At 37.5% G+C, this 18,609-nt stretch overlaps 2 protein-coding genes across 2 annotated transcripts; both read right to left on the reverse strand.

The window, feature by feature from the left end:
- Positions 1–2,893: 2,893 nt before the first annotated feature.
- LOC110115351 (pentatricopeptide repeat-containing protein At4g21065) lies at positions 2,894–5,401 on the reverse strand. The gene is made up of 2 exons (XM_020848570.2): positions 4,734–5,401; positions 2,894–4,311 (listed from the first exon to the last, which is right to left on the reverse strand). The coding sequence occupies exons 1-2, from the start codon at positions 5,373–5,375 to the stop codon at positions 3,157–3,159; spliced, it is 1,797 nt and encodes a 598-aa protein (XP_020704229.1). The 5' UTR covers positions 5,376–5,401; the 3' UTR covers positions 2,894–3,156.
- A 7,069-nt stretch (positions 5,402–12,470) lies between these two features.
- On the reverse strand, positions 12,471–14,135 carry LOC110115358 (protein TIC 20-I, chloroplastic). Its single transcript, XM_020848581.2, has 2 exons — positions 13,927–14,135; positions 12,471–13,348 (listed from the first exon to the last, which is right to left on the reverse strand). Exons 1-2 carry the CDS (start codon positions 14,102–14,104, stop codon positions 12,696–12,698), a joined length of 831 nt encoding a protein of 276 aa, XP_020704240.1. The 5' UTR covers positions 14,105–14,135; the 3' UTR covers positions 12,471–12,695.
- Positions 14,136–18,609: the final 4,474 nt, after the last annotated feature.

An 18,609-nucleotide genomic window follows, 5' to 3' on the forward strand; every position in this document is an offset into this window, starting at 1 on the left:
TATAGTCGAATCGAGCAGCTCGACAAGACGAATCCAACGAGCCCAAGATCGCCAAATTATGACATCATTAAGACCTTCAAATATCTAATAAATGGTACACGATCAAGGGATTCAATATCGACCGTCCATCTGACCACTCCCTATTTACCCCAGATCTCTCACATATTTACAGGCCATGACACTCCAGAAATCTATAAATAGACCCCTCATTTCTCTTGTGAGGGGGGCGAAGCAAGAAGCAAGAGGAGAAGAGAAGAGAAGAAGGATAGGAGGGAAGAAACTCCTCCTCCACCACTGCCAGAATTCCGCCTGACCTCCAAGTGAGATCGGAATTTCGCCCGAACTCCAAGTAACGCCGAAGTTTCATCTGAACTCCAAGTAACACCGGAGTACTCCCCGAATACCATCTAACGCCAGAGTTATTCTCGGCTACCAACTGACGTTGGACTTCTACCCGACGTCAGATCTCCACTCGTCGCTGAATTTCTTCCCAACGCTGGACTTTCTACTAGATATAGTCCTTCCGACCTCCATCATTCGCCGACTACAGTTCTTCTCACTTACGTTGCCCACCGACTACAGTCCTTCCGACCTCCGTCGCCCGCCGACTACAGTCCTTCTGACTTACGTCGCCCGCCGACTACAACCCTTCCAACCTTCGTCGCCCGCCGACAACAGTCCTTCTGACTTACGTCGCACACCGACTACAATCTTTCATATCAAACAACACATCAACAGTTATTCTTTGTATTCTCATCATGTAATGTTTATATAAGATGTACATCAAGCTAAGGCCTTCCCCAATGAAGGACCTCATTTGTAATCAACTACAATACTAGTGGATTCATTTATACTGGGCCAGGCCCCGTGGTTTTTCTCCCTTTTTTAGGGGTTATCCACGTAAAAAACTTGGTGTCTCATAAATACTACACACCCTCTCTCTTATCTGATTGTGTTCCGAATTTTCGTGCAACGCTAAGACTTTAAACTTTATATTTCTCTGCCGTCGCGAATACTCCTGGACACAACAGTTATTATTATTATTATTATGTAACTGCTTTTATTCCAAGGCAACTTCTGCCGTATTTCCAAAAGATATTGATCTGATAAATTGCTTTTCTTTCGGAGACTATATATATTCTGGTTGGCCCTTAATATTAATTTAATATATAGCACAAAGGCAAATTGTTAGAGTTCTGTATGGCCGTTTGGTTACGACTCATCTAGCTAATGCCAACATCACATGCTGTGTTGCTGTTGGAATTATTGAGGGTGATCAACGACAAGTGTCATCGACAACAAATATCACATCATGCCCCGTGGTTTTTTCCCCTTTTTAGGGGTTTCATGTAAAAACTCTAGTGTCTCTTATGAAAGTTACACCCTCTCTCTTATCTACTTGTGTGCTAGATCTTCGTACAATGCTAAGACGCTAAACTTTATATTTCTCTACTGCCGCGAATACTCCAGGACGCAACAATAACAAATTAATATTTTTTAAATAAATATTTTTTGTAATTGGAAGAGCAATTGAATTGTCGAAAACATTATATAATTGGTGTTAATTAGAAAAAAAAATCAATTTGATTAGTATTACCTTTTTTATATGCCACTAATAAGCATTTTGTCCATAGTTAAGTTGCAAGTGTCACAAAATCCAAGCTAAATAACAAATCACTATTTTAATTGTGAATAATAAAGGATCAAAGTTTATTTCCGACAACTTTTTTTCTATTTTTAAAGTAGTTTTTTAATAAAAAAATTCCTTCAAACCTAAAATTTTTATACTTGAAAGCTGCTTTGAAAAGCAGTAAAAAAGCTATTCTAAACGAAACCTAAGTATGAATAAAACTTGAGTTATGTAGCCACCATTTTGAAAAATCAAGTGTGAATTAATTAAGGTATTTATCGATTATATTGAAAAAAATAGAGTTATGAAGTCATCTTTAAAAATCAAGGGTAAATGAATCTTATATTTGAACTCACCAAGATTGGAAAATCAAAATCAAATATTATTCAAGATAGCTAATAAAACTATACTTCACACTTAACAATTAAATCTTATAAATTGTTTGAATATTTATTTTAGGAATTAAAATTTAGTAGAACAAAAATTCTTAAATTCATTAAATCACGTATGAATGATAGAAATTTATAAATATTGAATTTAATAAATACAATTTATCAGTATAGTGAGATACAAAATTCCCAAATTTTTATTTAGGTAGATTTAAGCATAATTAAATTAGGATGCCAAGAAACCAAACAGCCCCTTAATGTACAGTCCTTCAGGAAAGTTTACTGCCAGTTAAAGAGATCATTGAAACAAGTTATGCACTAAAACTTTAGAGCAGCTGAAATTTATTATGACTGTCTGGTTCACTATTTTTGCTTCTTTATATAGGATGTGTTTGAGAAAGCTTTATTTTACAAATCGTTACCTATCATATTTTTATTTGAATATTATTTTATTACTCAATTTTCAACTACATTCATTTATAAAGGAAAAAAAAAATAGCAAACTGGCCACTAAAAACATATAAAATTTACTTTTTCCTATAACAGCAATACAACTATTTTTTATAAATAGATGTACCGAGGAGTGTAAGTGAGTCTAGACGAGCTTGAGCCATGCCGAACATGAGCTCAGCTTGACAGCCAAATCAGAAGCTCGAACTCAAGCCAAACTCAAGCACAACGCGTGATAATAAAAGTGGGCTTGCAAGCCAGCTCGTAATATTGCTGGAAAAACATCAAAGAAGGCTTAGACATGATATTGCCTAAGTTTTTTTTTTTTTTTTTTTAATGAGAAAGGCTCTAGCCTTATGAATAAAAATGGTAGCCTTTTTTTTTTTTTTTTTAAGAATATGAGCTTTTCTCAAATACCAGCATCTTTTGTAAGGAAAGAAAAAAGTCCCATGTTGATTTTCTCATGCGAAAAAAGCTTTGGCTGCTACAACATTCCTCACAAGATCATAAGCTGAGCCTAATAAAATTTGAACTTGGAGTTCGTTATTTGATAAGCTTAACTTGTGAGCTCGTTATCAAATCAATCTCGAGCTGGCTCACGAGCTAGCTTTGAGTTGCTTAACCCCAAGATGTAGTCACCCGAAACAAATCAGTAATGACAAACTCAAGCAAAGCAATTGCTCTTTGCTACCAGTAATCTTTACAAGTGCAAATTCCGTCTCTAAAATGATGAAATCTGCTTCTATCCCTCACAACAATCTCCCGCTCATAAACTTTTGAAATAAGCTTAATAGCCAAGTGACAATCCTCACAAACTCTCAAATTCTTCACTATCCTTATAGCAGCACCTGGAGCAGATTTCATCAATCCAAACGCAATTGCCAATCTCTCACTATGATAACACAGAGCCGTCTCCTTCTCCTCCTCCTGTATATCAGCCAGCACATTCGTCGTCCGAGCAACATATCCTTCTTTTCTCAATCGCTTCGCAATCTCTTCGAGCTTCTCATATATCAAATCGGTCTCAGGATTCGATTGGTCTCCCATCACAAAATCATAAACCTTGTTTCCCAGCTCCAAAAGGCTGTGCCCAGGAGTCTTCTTCACCCCTCCTTTGATCATGCTCCTCCTCAGCTTCTGCACTTCAGTCCATCGGCTTCCACCGGCATACAGATTCGATAGCAGAACATAGTCGCCGCTGTGCCCTGGATCAAGTTTGATGAGCCGAGACCAAGCAACCTCGCCAAGTCCGACTCGCTTGTGCATTGCACAAGCACCAAGCAGAGTCCTCCATATAACCGCATTGGGCTCCAATGGCATGTTGAGAATGAAGTCATGAGCTTTATTGACTAGCCCGGCACGTCCGAGGAGATCCACCATGCATCCATAGTGCTCAATTCTGGGGACTATCCCATAATCATCTTTCATCTGGTTGAAGTATCTGAAACCTTGGTCAACCAGGCCACAATGGCTGCAAGCATAGAGAACTCCGACCAGAGTGATCTCGGTTGGCTTCAACTTGCCAATCTCCATTTCATCAAAGAATTTGAGAGCTTCTTTGCCGAAACCGTTTACCGCTAGGCCAACAATCAGGGAGGTCCATGAGACAACTGTTCTATCAGGCATCTCATCAAAAACCTTGCAAGCATCCACAGCCACACCGGATTTGGAGTATAGGTCGATAAGAGCATTCCCTATATGTGAATTCTGATACAGACCAGACTTAATGATGTATAAGTGAACCCGCCGGCCTAGTGCGAGAGCGCCGAGCTCAGCACAGGCGGTGAGAAGGCTAACCATGGTGAATCCATCTGGCTTCACTACATTTTCTTCATCCAATACCTGATAGCCATTAATGAGATGAATGAATATATATGAATGATCTGGGCCTTAGTTAGCTTGGTTTATTAACTATGAGCTAAAACAAATTATTTGTGTTATTTGTTATTAGCCAACAGCCAAGTTCATAATGATTAATTACATAGAAAATTTTGGATTGATGACTCTAATTTCATGAAAAAGGATTTATAATTTTATAATATAATTTAAAATTGTGATAATTTGATGATTTCTATCAATAATATACATGATATTTTTTAAAAATATATGTGAATAAATCTGAGTAATGGTACACTGTTCCTACCATATACTGTCATTGCTAAGCACCTTCAAAAAAATAATTTAATATGTTAACATATGAATTATCATAAAGATAATGGATATAAAGCTCAGTGAAATGAGCTTATTAAATTGTTTCTACCTACCTGTTGGAAGAGCGTGAGCGCCTCGTTTGGCCTGCCGTTCAACGCGAAGCCATTGATAACAGAGTTCCAAGTAACAAGATTTCTAACGGGCATTTCCTCGAACACCTGGTGGGCAGATTCGAAAAGCCCGCAAGCTCCATAGAAATGCAGGAGCGAGTTCTGCACGAAAACAGAGGAAGTATGGGCGTTTTTAACAGAAAGCGAGTGAACAGACTCACCATGCCGAAGGTCGAGGAGGCGAGCGCATGCCTTTAGGAGGAAAGGGTAGGTATGGGAGTCAGGAGGAAGGGAAGCAGCGTTCATACGGCGGTGGAGGAGGAGGGCGGGTAAGGGGTGAGGGCTTTCGGCGTAGCCACGGATCATGGTGTTGAGGGTGAAGATATTAGGGTTGGGAAGGAGTGAGAAGAGGAGCTCGGCGTAGGAGAGGGGAGGGGAAGGGAGGGAGATAAGGGAGAAGATGAGGTGTTTGGCTAGGAGAGGATGGAAGAGAGGGATGCCGGTCCGGAGGGCATGAGCGTGTGTTTGGCGGAGGTGGGGGAGGGAACTGTGTGATCGGAGAAGGGCGATGCAGCGGCGCAGAGACGGAGTGGGATCGCCGGCGCCGGCGGCCGCTGCGATGGGGGAAATTTGTTCGTCATGCATTTGGCCATTTATAAAAATTATGATATAAATCTTATTACTAACGATGATTTTTTTTTTTGAGAAATTAGAAATATAAAATAGAGAAAAGGATAGTAGTGATTAACTAATTTTTTAATCATCAAATAAGTATCCGACTACTTAAAATAATAATTCAATCTCTTCATTATTTAAATAAGAATCAAAACTAATCATTCCGTCAAATGCTCTAAATTCTCATATAAATAATCAAAAGGCTAAAATGAGTTTTTCAAACCATCAAAAATCATTTTTGATATATTATAAAAAAAATTACCTTGATTGGGCACTAATCTCGAGGCAAAATAATGTTGAAACATCCAAAAATTAAATCGAAGAACATCTGAACTCCGATTTCAGTAAACTTACAGTCAAATTGAACGTCTCAGAAATACGAACACAACGACACCAAATTCAACTCAATGTGAGCCTAAATGAGTCCAAATCAAAGAACCGAAGCGCATTTGGAAGGTTTAAACCATAATTTGGATTATCAAACATTTTCCAAATGTGACATGCTTATAGTCAAATTGAGCGGCTCGACGAGACGAATCTAACAAGCGAAATATCACTAAATTATGATATCATTAAGACATTCAAATCTCCAATAAACACACCATGATTAAGGGATTTAACATCGGTCGTCCATTTAAACCACTCCCAATTTAACCTTTATCTTCCTATTATTTACTGGTCATGCCACTGTCAGAAAACTATAAATAGACCCCTTATTCCTTATGGTAGGGGGCCAAAGGGGAGAAGAAAGGGAGCCCAAGCAAGAAGATAAGTAAAAGTTTTCTTGCCACTAAACTCCTCCTCGACCACCTCCCGACCACTTACCGATGTTGGACTTTCGCCCGTCGCCAAATTTCTATGGGATGTCAGACTTTCGCCTAGTTATCGACAGATGTCGAATTTCTGCCCGGCTGCTAACTAACGCCAGACTTTGGCTCATCATTAGATTTCTACTCGACGCTAAATTTCCACCCGTGGCCGGATTTTTACTTGAAGTCGGACTTCCGCCCGTCGTGAGACTTCTGTCCATCACCGGAATTCTACCCGACACCAGACTTTCAGCCGTCGCCGGATTTCTACCCGACGCCGGAAATCCGTCCTTCGCCAAACTTCTGCCCAACATGAGATTTTTGTCAGACTTCTATCAAATGCCGAACTTCTGCTCGTCGCCGAACTTCTATTGTCACCGAACTTTTTTCGAATTTCTACCTGACGAAGAACTTTCACCCAATGCAAGTTTTTTTGTCCATCATCAGATTTATACCCTTCGCCAGATTTCTTTCCAACGCCAAACTTCTATCCATCGTCGGACTTCTACCTAGAGCAGTCCTTCTAACCTCTGTCGCCAGATAATGATCCTTTCGATCTCCGTTGCCCATTGGCATGATTTTTCCGACCTCTGTTGCCCACTGACCCTTTTCGAGGGTTTTCACATTAAAAATTTGGTATTTCTTATAAATGTTGCACCCTCACTCGCTTATCTCTTTTCATGCTAGATTTCGTACAAAGCAAAGACGTTAAACTTTATATTTCTCTATAACCGCGAATATTCCTGGACATAATTATTTAGCGCCGTTTATGGGAACGAGGTTCTCAACTAGGGGGCTAATTTTTTACTCTAGCCTCAAAAAGTTGTTCGTGTCAATGTTCTGGCATCAGCAATTACTGCATCAATTTCATGATAATTAAATGTGGTCTGGGGGGCAACCTTGACTACAGCCGTGGTTAAAAAGATTCCTCTAACTCTTCTAATGTCTAAGATGATATATTGGATAATAAAATTTCTAACAAACGCAATAATGCTTCCAATAAATTTCAAGCTTTATACAGTTCATAGTTTGACTTCTACTCCTTACGTAAGGTCTTAATCTTGACTTAGAAAAGAAATTGATGATATAAAGATAGATCATTCTTCACCTTTGATTCAGGATAAACGCAACATTCGCCCCCTCCCAATTAAGGCAAAATTGATCCTAGGGGTGTTCCTTTTGACCTCCTCCATAAATATTAATGTTATCGAGTAGCGCAATGACATACAACCTCGAATAGGTCATACATCCTTGTGGATTCTTTAGAACTCTTCCATATAGGTTAACTTTATTGAGCGACACTATGACATAAAACCTCATATAGGTCATACATCCTTGGTAGATTTTCTCGACCTCTTATATATAGGTTAACGTCATCGAGCAGTAATCTGACATACAATCTCGGATAGGTCCTACATCTTTGATGGATTCTCTCGACTCATTTCATAAAAGTTAATTTCATCGAGCAACGCTCTGACATAAAATTTCATATATGTCATATATTTTTGGTATATTCTCTCAACCTCTTTCATATAGATTAACATTATCGAGCAACGCTACGCTCTGACATAAAACCTAGGATAAATCATACATCCTTAGTGGATTTTCTCAACCTCTTTCATATAGATTAACATCATCGAGTAGTACTTTGATATATAATCTTAGAAAGGTAATACATCCTTGATAGATTCTCTCGACCTCTGTTATATAGGTTAACGTCATCAAGCAATGCTTTGATATACAACCTCATATAACTCATGCATCCGTAAGTGATTGATAAAGTCATCACTCATATAAAGATCTTAACAGTCTAAAAAAATATGGGGGGCAATATATCAAAGTATGTCTCAAAGATGTATAAATAATTTAGCTTCCTCTTGGGGACAAGTTCATTTCAAATAAAAAACAAGCATCGAGCTCATATAATAATTTATACATCATATTAAACATCATTGATGTTACATAGATTCAACATCAAATCCAAGTATACATTTATTCACACTAGAAGAAATATATCAGCATCATCTGTACAAGTTAACGTCATTAAGCAAAAAATAACTTCAAAAAGGTTAAATATCCTTGGTGGATCTATTGACCTCTTCTCTATTACACATTGAAGCATCTCTTATATTTTTTTCTTCAAAGAAAGATTATAACCTGATCATCATCATGCCTCTACTCAATATTGATACTATTAGTGTGTCCCTAGACCACTAACATAGCACACTACTTCGACCCCTTCAATCAGGGATATTTGATGTCTGCAGACGTCAATATGGATGCATATTACCTTAGAAGAATGCAACTAGACCACCGCAATCATCGGCACTTCGTCTATTGTCTATCGATGGTTACTTACTTCATATCAGCCATCATCGACTTCTCGTTTAACTGCTATTATTAGAGTCTCCAATTATCTCCTTCAACTCTCCACCCAACCATCGATCGGCATCAGATTTTAGCACGATCGTCAATCACAGTCAGAATTTTGCTCAAACAACATCAAAATTCTTCTCGTACACCAACAATCAATGATTCTCCTCCCGGATACTACTATTGTCAGATCTTCTCAAATCACTATTGCATGCAATAGGCAGTTGATCTTCTTTTATCAACGATTATCTATTGAAAGAATAAACTCATCGTGGCTTCTTCTACACAAAAGATGGGCATAAAGCTTGATAGGGGATGTCACCTATCCCAAATAGCGGAATGTCTCTACTGTAAGAAGAATAACACATGAGAAGAAAAAGGTAGGATAAAAAATATAATTCTACATAAAAGAGAGGCACTAAAGATTAATAGGTGATGTCACATATTTCAAATAGTAGAATGTCTCTAATATAAGAAGAATAACACATAAGAGAAAAAAGGAAGGAGGCCAAAAGCTTCTACTACACAAAAGAGGGGTACTGGGCTTGATAGGTGAGGCTGCTTATCTCAGATAGTGGAATTCCTCTATTGTAAAAAAAAAGACAGAGGAAAAGAGAATAAAGAAGGAAAATTTTCCTTCTAAACTAAAGAGGGGCACGGAATGTAGGTAAGGGATGACACTGACTAAAAATAATGGAAAGCTTCTAAAGTAAGAAGGAAAGTGTGGGAGAAAGGGAGAGGAAAAAATCTACACAAGAAAGAAGCATGCGGGGCCCCATACAAAAAAAATGTGGAAGGCCTCAATTATAAGAAAGTTAGAGGGAGAAAGGAGAAGAATCAAAGAAGTAATTTTTTCCTTGCCCCAAGGGGAGGTATTTATAGGACGAAAATGGGGGGAAAATGATTTGAAATTAGGGGGGAAATTTACCTCCAAATATGTTTAAATTTTTTCGAACTTATTCTAGAATTTTCTAAAAATGTTTTGGAACCCCTTATGTAATTTTTTGGAATTCCTTTATTAAAAAATAAAGAAGCATGTGGGGCCCAAAGAATTTGTTTTTAGCGGCACTATAACTATCCGCATTGTAGCATCCATTCATGCAAATGCGAAATAAAATTGATATTTATATAGTGGGATTTACTTTGCAAAATTTACTGTAGCAGTAGCACTATAACAACAACATTGTAGACGACGGACTGTAGCAAATCGCTGACGCACTGTATCAAGTCGTCGTTGTAGCAGACTGTTACTGTAGCATAGTTACTGCAGCAGGTGATTTGGCCCAGATAATCCAGATCGAACATTTTTTGGGTCACCAGAATTACTTTTTGATGTTTCAGATTCAATTTTTCCACTTTCGAAACTCAATAAAGCTATCAAGTTTGAGCAAATTTATATTTTTTGGAACACAATTTTTGAGCATTTTTTGTGATTCATGCAATTTAAAATGATGTGATATATATTTTCGGACTATGCAGGCTTCGACGTTCGAAAAAAGGGGGCAACTGATATATCATTAAAAAATTAACTTAATGGGGCACAAATCTCGAGGCAATATAAAGTTGGAAACTTCAAAAATTAAATCAAACAACATATGAACTCTAATTTCAGCAAACTTATAGTTGAACTGAACGTCTAAGAAATATGAACCCAATGACACCAAATTCGACTCAATCCAAGCCCAAATGAGTCGAAATCAAAGACCCGTAGCACAATTAGAAGGTTTAAACGATAATTTAAATTATCAAACGGTTTTCAAACGTGACATTCTTATAGTCGAATCAATCGGCTCGACGTGAGGAATCCAACAAGCCTAAGATTGTCAAATTCTAATATCATTAAAACATTCAAATGTTTAATAAACGCACCATTATCAAGGGATTCAACATCAACCGTTTATTCAAATCACTCCACATTTACCCTTTATCTTCCTCATATTTACTCGTCATACCACTCACAAAAAACTATAAATATACCCCTCATTCCTCATGGAAGGGGGCCTAAGGGGGATGAGAAAGGGAGCCCAAACAAGAAGATAAGCAAGAGCTATTACCATCAAACTCCTCCTCAGCCACTCACCAACGTGGGGCTTGTGCCTGTCGTCGGATTCTACCCGATGCCGGACTTTCGCCCAGCTACCGACGGACACCGATTTTCTTCCCAACCACCAACTGACACTGGATTTTCCCAGCCACCAACTGGCGCCATACTTTGGCCCGTTGCTGGATTTCTACCCAACGCCGAACTTCCGCCCGTCTTCGAATTTCTACTCGACGTAGGACTTCCACCTGTCGGCAGAATTCTACCAGATGCCGGACTTCCAACTGTCACTGAATTTCTACCTGACACTGGATATCCACCCATCACCGAATTTCTACCAGTTGTCAGAATTTTGTCAGACTTCTACCCATTGTCGAACTTTCGCTCGTCACAAGACTTTTACCTATCACCGGACTTTCGTCGAACTTCTACCCGACGCAAAAATTTTACCCGTCGCCAATTTTCTGTCAATCATCGGACTTCTACACGTCGTCGGACTTCCACCCTTTGTTGAACTTCCACCAGTCGTCGGATTTCTATTCGACGCCAAACTTCTATCCATCACCAGACTTCTATCTAACGCCATCCTTCTGACATTCGTCGTCCACTAACTACGATCTTTCTGACCTCCATCACTAGACAATGGTCTTTCTGACATCCGTCGCAAGACAATGGTTTTTATGACCTCCGACACCCGCAGACTACAGTCCTTCTAACCTCCGTCGCTCGCCGACTATGATCCTTCTGACCTTTGTTGTCCAACAATAATTTTCGAACCTTTGTCGCCCGTCGACTACGATTCTCTCGACCTCCTTCACCCGCCGACTACGAACCTTCTGACCTCCGTCTCCAAATAATGATCTTTCCGTCCTCAGTCGCTCATCGACTATGATCCTTCCAACCAAACAAATATGTTAACAGTGATTCTTCCTATTCCCACCATGTAATGCACTACATATGATGTATATTTGTTACATCAAGCCAAGGCCTTCCCCTCAAAAAAGGGCCTCATTTGTAATCAACTGCAAATACTACTGGTTTCATCAAACTAGGACAGACCTCGTGATTTTTCTCACTTTTCAAGAGTTTTTCACATAAAAAATTTAATGTCTATTATAAATGATGCACCCTCACTCTTTTATCTAATTGCATTCTGAATCTTTGTACAAAACTAAGACATTAAACTTTATATTTCTCTACCACCTAGAATATTCCAGGAGGACGCAACAATTTTGATCATTTGTAAAAATTGAGATAATTTGAATTTTTAATCATATAATAGATTTTTACTCAATCAAAATAAATAAATAATTTACTTCTATAGATGAATAGACCTATAGACCAAAAATTTTATAATTTATTGCTTATCATACTTAAAAAATGCACAACTTCCAATAAGAAGACTATTTAGCTTAACCAAAGAAATTATAATACAATTTTAAACTAAGTTGTTTGATTGTATAACTCAAATATAATGAAAATTTATATTTATTTATTTTGTTAATAATGGAGATGCGGCCGACAATGCCATAGTTGACAAAAAGAAAAGGTCAAAAGAGCACAACAATATAGCCACGCAAAAATTCGCAAGGTCATGCATTTCAAATTCATTAGATTTAAATAAATTTCAAAATACATAAAAAAAACCTAGTGAAGACAATCAAAATTCCTCAAAAAATTTACATGTGATTATTTTAATTGCAATAAAATGCCTAAAAAATTTAAAATTCTTATATATCTTTTGCTCATGATCCTAATAATTATTAAGAGATAACATGTTGTGTGAGAAATTAAAAATACATGTAATAAAATTAATCCCATTCTAATAGAAAATATATCAAATATCCTAACATAATTATGCAAATCCCTCTTACTAATAAGTTAAACACAATAGTGGAACATTCTTACGACCAAATTCATCTTACATAGAGCAGAAAAACTCTGAAACAAAGTTCTGATAATATTCATCTTACATATCCCTCACAAAATGCTGAAACAAAGTTCTGATGAGAAAAAAATTCCAAAGAAAGGAAGTTAACACAAAGAGTTTAAACAAAATCTTGCACCTTAATCATATGGGATCTGAATGTAAGCTGCATCAGAGGCAAAAGGCACATCAGCATACATACCTGCAAGCGCACAACGAATACACTCGAGCACAGTGAAGAGGTAGGCGAAGGCAATGGCAGTCCAGAAGTGCATTCCAATCTTGCCCCAGTAAATTGCGAGAGGCATCCACCGGCTTATCGTGCCGATAACTTGAAGGGAGATCTCAAGAAGCATTCCCATGACCACATGGAACCTGAAGAAGTGAGGCCACTCCTTCCTTCTTACTACCCCAAGATAAGCTACAAAGAAATAGGCCATTAAGAACCAGCCTGGGAGGGACCCTATGAACCTTAAGAAAGGGTAGGTCAGTAACTCAAAATCCTCCAGGAAAGGGTGAAGATGGTATGCAGTTTCAGCGTACATCCATGTCTCATGAAGAGGCATGAGATAGGGTATGCATGCTAGTGTTCTCCACCACCATCTCGGCTTTTTAGTCATCGGGGGGTAGCGGTAGCTCGTAGGAACATCCTTTGATGCTCTCGGGGCCATCAAGTTTCCTCGGAGGCATTTTCGGGGAGCAGAGGGCAATGTTCTTGGGAATGTAAAGCTGCCAGGACATCCAGTTAAAACAGATGTTGAAGCATTTGAGACGGTGATTTTAAGAAGTGCTCCTGCCATTGGAAATCAGTGAATATTACATGAAGCAATAAGCATCGTCTTTATTGACCTAACATATAGATATTCAGACATAGGATAGAAGTAAACAGCAATGCAAAGAAGAAGAAAGGAAGGCTTTCCTACGTTGAGGATTTGTTTGGGACGATTTTTTTACTATTTCTTAAAGCAATTTTTTAGTACAAAATTTTAATATTTGTATTAAAAAGTTGCTTTAAGAAGCAGTAAAAAAGCTGTCCCAAACGAAACCTGAATGTTAAAAGTTTAGACAAAAGCATTTCACTATCGATTAACCTCTGAACATTTCTAAGTTTGATAAGATCATTTGATTATGTTGTTACCAACTCATTAGGAACCTCCATAAAGAAAGTCTCAAACATAACAAGAACAAAGAAATCTCAAATTCTCAATGCTTTTTTTTTTTACTTGATTCTCAATACTTGTGTGAAGAAATTTGAAGAATGGAATCAATAACTTGGGAGTTTTAAAAACATGAGAAAATTAACAGGCTCATAACAAACACGCTCAAAACTATTGGGAAAGAAGATAGTAATTCAAACACATAAATGCATACCGCTTAAATGAAAACCTCGAGAATGTTGAGACTCGCCACACCAATTTTTAAATCTCGAATGTGTTGTAAGTGTAGAATTAAGAGAGGGGTATACAGAAAAAGAGGGCGACGTTGCCTCCAAAGGCCTAGGTTTCAGTGACATGCGTCCAGAAGTTGCCATGCAACCATTAAGAATCATCCCTCAATCACCTGGAAAGAAGATCAGATAAAAGATAAAACCACTAAGAGCCGCACCAGCCAAAATATTAGAAGAAAAAAAAAAAAAACTTCATCTGTAACAATGGATACCTGATAAAACTCATTCAACTACCAAAAAGCCTAACAAATAATGTAAACTTGTGATATGGATAATGATGATGAGACTAGTGATAAGGCAAAACATAATTAATGCTAAACTCCAGAATGAAAAAGGCTAGAGGAAGAAGCATATCTGAGAAACCAAAAGCAAAAAAAGAATCTATAACGATGATACAAATATAGTAGTACTTAATAGCCTTTTCCTCAAATTATTTCATTACAACAGACGTTTCTATTTCAGCATTAAAACAAGAACAAAAAAATTTTGATCCTTACCTGAACAAAGTACGTGTTCAGGCTCGGTGTGAACTGAATTTCTTGGTCAAGATGGTCTTAATGACATTTAAATTAATGCATATATGAACACGGCAGATCAAACCATACAGTTTGATGAAGATGAAGAAATCTATAATATTTTCTTCCAATATTACAAGTCAAAATTTATGCGTTCAAATGCAACAAGATATACTGGCAATAACTCAAAGAGGTAAAAGAGGCAACTCAAGAAAAAATATTGCAAATTCACGAACTTTACCATTACATCTGAACTATCAAAAACACTAAAGAGAGCAATCTAGAAAAGAGCCTCTCCATATTACTAGTAAAACCCAAGTGTTTCTTGCATTAGGTGCAGGTACTAGCAAAAAATTAAGTGGAAGTGATGAAAATAGAGATAATAATGCAAAAATTTGCAAACTTCATCATTATGTTAGAACTATTATGCGATAGAAAAAAAAACAGACATTTTAATGAAAAAAAAAAAAAAGAAATCATTTTGAGACTATTTCGAAGACAGGATAACCATTAGGAAGCAGATATATAGAGAAGAAAGAGGGATCATGCGGATAGAGGTATGGGAATCATGGGAGCTTCAAGCGGAAAATGGAGAGAGTAGTTCAAAGTTGCCACCTGGTAATTAAGGATGAAGAAAGCCTTTTTAAAAAAAAAAACGTATGCCTATGAAAAATATGAAATATTTTAAACATCTATAATAATATCTAATGAAGGTATCATATTAGTAATGTTTTAAAGTTTATGCTCGCATGGTAGACACATAAAATTACAGATTTAAGTGTTGCGTAGGTAATTTAAGCAAGATTTGGGTTGGGGTGGTTTTGACCAAGATAACTTGCCAAGCCTAGGTGGCAAAGAGAGATTAGAGACATCATAAACTCACAAGGACTGATGGAAGGGAGAGTACACTGCATCATAAGCTTACTCGATGAGGAGGCCACGAGAGACACCGTGGAGAGATGAAGTAGAAAAGTCCCCCCAACACACTAAGATTAGAGTGGTTCAATAAGATGAACCTAGGCCCGCTATGTTGCTGACATAGGTTCTGAAAAGGGCATTCAAATTGTGGTCATACAAAGTTGATGGACAAGAGATGGAAAATAAAGAAGTTGCAGCGGTATTTCCATATAAAATATAGCGAAATATTTTTAAATTTGGGTTATATTTAGAAATCAAAAGAGAAAAATGTAGAAGAGCTAATCCCTGGAATGAAGCACGAATCAAACTTTCCCAAACTAATTTTTAAGAATTATTATGGATACTAGATTTGGATTGTTGTTTAATAGCTCTTAGCTTTGCTACTATTTTTGATTATCTCCGAGGATTAGCTAATTTACATGTACTCCTTCGCCTAAGCGAGTTGAAAACCAAGAATCTTTATTGAATTATCTTGTCTCGACAATAAGCTGTCAAGTGAAATTAAATTGTTTAATTCTTCTTAATTGTCTTAATGAGCTCCTTGCATGTGGTTTCACATCATAGATGCATGTTTGCCTAGCAACAATGATAGTGGCACAGGAAGGCGAACATACAATGTTAGGATTCAGTGACACAAACATCGACACACGGTCACACTTGATCTTTTTGCACATTTAGTCATTAGAGGAAAGCATGGATTGCAGCTGAGCTGCAAAGTTTGTAAGGAATGGGACTGTGAGCCAAGGTCATCATTGAAATGGACAAGCATTAATAGTATAGTGATGCTTTGATTTTGTTAGGTTGTATGGGAGACAGCCGAAAACATAATAAACCAACTGAAAGTACATCGAGACTTGTCATTAATGCTGATATGTCAAGGGTTGCGGCGGGGGATCTATGCTTATCAATTGTTTCCTTGTCCATGGTAGAAGGAAATGATAGCTGAGCCAAAGGTGAGTCTGAGTAAAGAAGAATTAAGTCAATTAAAATAGAAGGTTCCGAAGAATAGTCTTGAAGTTGCTCCTGAGGAACCAGAAGAGTGAGCTTCTGAGAGTGATATTTGAGAAGTGCTACATATGAGGGCATTGCAATCACCTACGATATTTAAAGCTTGAAGCCACACCAAGTATAGGATTGAGATTGGCAATGGGTTGGAGAAATTTTTAAGTTACACTTTTTTCCAAGCATTATAAAGTTGAGGCAGGATAGGATTTCAAAATGCACAAATTCTGTTGATCTCCAAAATCTCCTGTTGTAATTAGCTTTTCTACATTGCTGCCATGAAACACTCTGCTTTGTCTCTTATGAAGAACATGAAGAGGTAGAAGGTAAAATCCATCCCAAGTACCTCAAAGGCAGTGCAAATGAATGAAGCTCATGACATGGGAGCTGAAGTGTCAATGGATAATGAGACAAAAATTATAGTTGCTAACAAACAGATATTGGAGGATGCTCGAAGAGATCTAATTGCGGGTCTCGAGGGCATTCCTTCCTGCACATCTCAAAAGGGTTGGGTGATGAATGCGCTCATACTTGGAGCAGTTACATGGCCAATACGTGGTTATTGATTTTCTATGATCTTCTAGGCGTGCCAATAGCTATCGTCGAAAGAGCTGGTGTTGGAGTAGGATCTATCAACAAGGGTTTCAAAACAAGTCCAAACACATTAAGTGGAGCATTTTTTACGGATGCAATGTCAATTGTGGTCTGCATGTTTGTAGTTGCAGATGTTACTCCGTTGAGATGGAATGTAACCTAGAGGTATTAGAAGTAACGCCTCATGAGAAAAGACATCCACTAAGAGCGAGGACTAACCACAGTTCACTATGGGATCCCTAGAGATCAAGACCAAGATTAAAGTGCTTCAAAGGACTACCTGAAGCAAAACATTAAGCAAGAAATTAGCAAGATTAAGAGTTCAAAATGAAAGCTAGGGCTACAATAGCCCCATCACAATATCAAGGGAACTAATAGAGATTGTGTCATAACCCAACCCGATATGGATAAGTTCTATCGTGTTTAGTTGTGACAGGAAAATCCTAAAATCTAATTTTGAAATGTTTCATATTCACTTCCAAAACGTTCATAATCTCAATCTCTATAACATATAAAAAGTTATGCGACGTAAGTTTTACCAGTGCATAGTTATCTATGTTTTCGCTAACGGAAATAAAATTATAATCGAAAATTTGATAAAAATTGCATATTTTTTAAAATTGAGATGGGCATAATGTGAATTATTTTGATCAGGATAACTTTCTCAACTAGCCTAACGGCTAAGAAAAGTCGGAAGTAGCTCAAAAATCCTCTTTTACCTATCTAAGGTTCTCTCTTTTTCTCTTCTACAGTTGCCGGCTTTTTTCAAATTGAGTAAGAACAGGCAAAACAATATGCTGAACCTACTGGGGTCACAACTCAACCCGCCTCAGAAAAATGTCATCCTTGACATTGCAACACTCAGGCCACATATTACCTAAATAGATCTAAATACAACTGTCTCATCTCAGACACTTTTTTTTCCAAGTAGCATCTCTTTCATTCATATTCTTCCACTGAACTCTAATTATAGGAAATTGTTTACTTAACTACTGAAGTGCATTCATATTCTTTCATTCATATTCTTCCGAATGAACAATTGTACTGAAGTATAATTTTGTTTCCAGTCCTTGCTGAATACCACTTCATAGCCTGAAAGGTAAACATGTCATCCGTGTTTGAAATTATAATCTTCGATATCCCATGCAATCTGATAATCACATATATACATGTGCCAATCTATCTACAGAATCGAACTGTCGGATCGAAATGAAATGAGCTAATTTTGTCAAACGATCAAGCATGACCCACATAACCTCTTGTCTTGGTTTCGATTTGGGAAAACCTATAGCAAAATTCAGTAACCTCTTCCCATTTTTATTCTGCGATGGGTAATGGATGCAAAAGATCTCTCGATTGCTAATGCTCTGTCTTTACTAACTAAAAAACTTCACATTTTGATATAAAATATGCCACATCTTAATGTTGACCTCCGGATGAAACCCGAAAGAGCAAAAGAGAGAAGAAGCCAAAAATCCCACGTACAAACCTTATACCCGTCGGATCCTCAAACCATACCGCGAATTCAGCTGAAATCGGCACCGTTTGCGTCATTTCCCGGAAATCCTTCCCAAATCC

Source organism: Dendrobium catenatum, unplaced genomic scaffold (assembly GCF_001605985.2).
Source record: "Dendrobium catenatum unplaced genomic scaffold, ASM160598v2 fragScaff_scaffold_817, whole genome shotgun sequence".
Taxonomy (NCBI): domain Eukaryota; kingdom Viridiplantae; phylum Streptophyta; class Magnoliopsida; order Asparagales; family Orchidaceae; genus Dendrobium; species Dendrobium catenatum.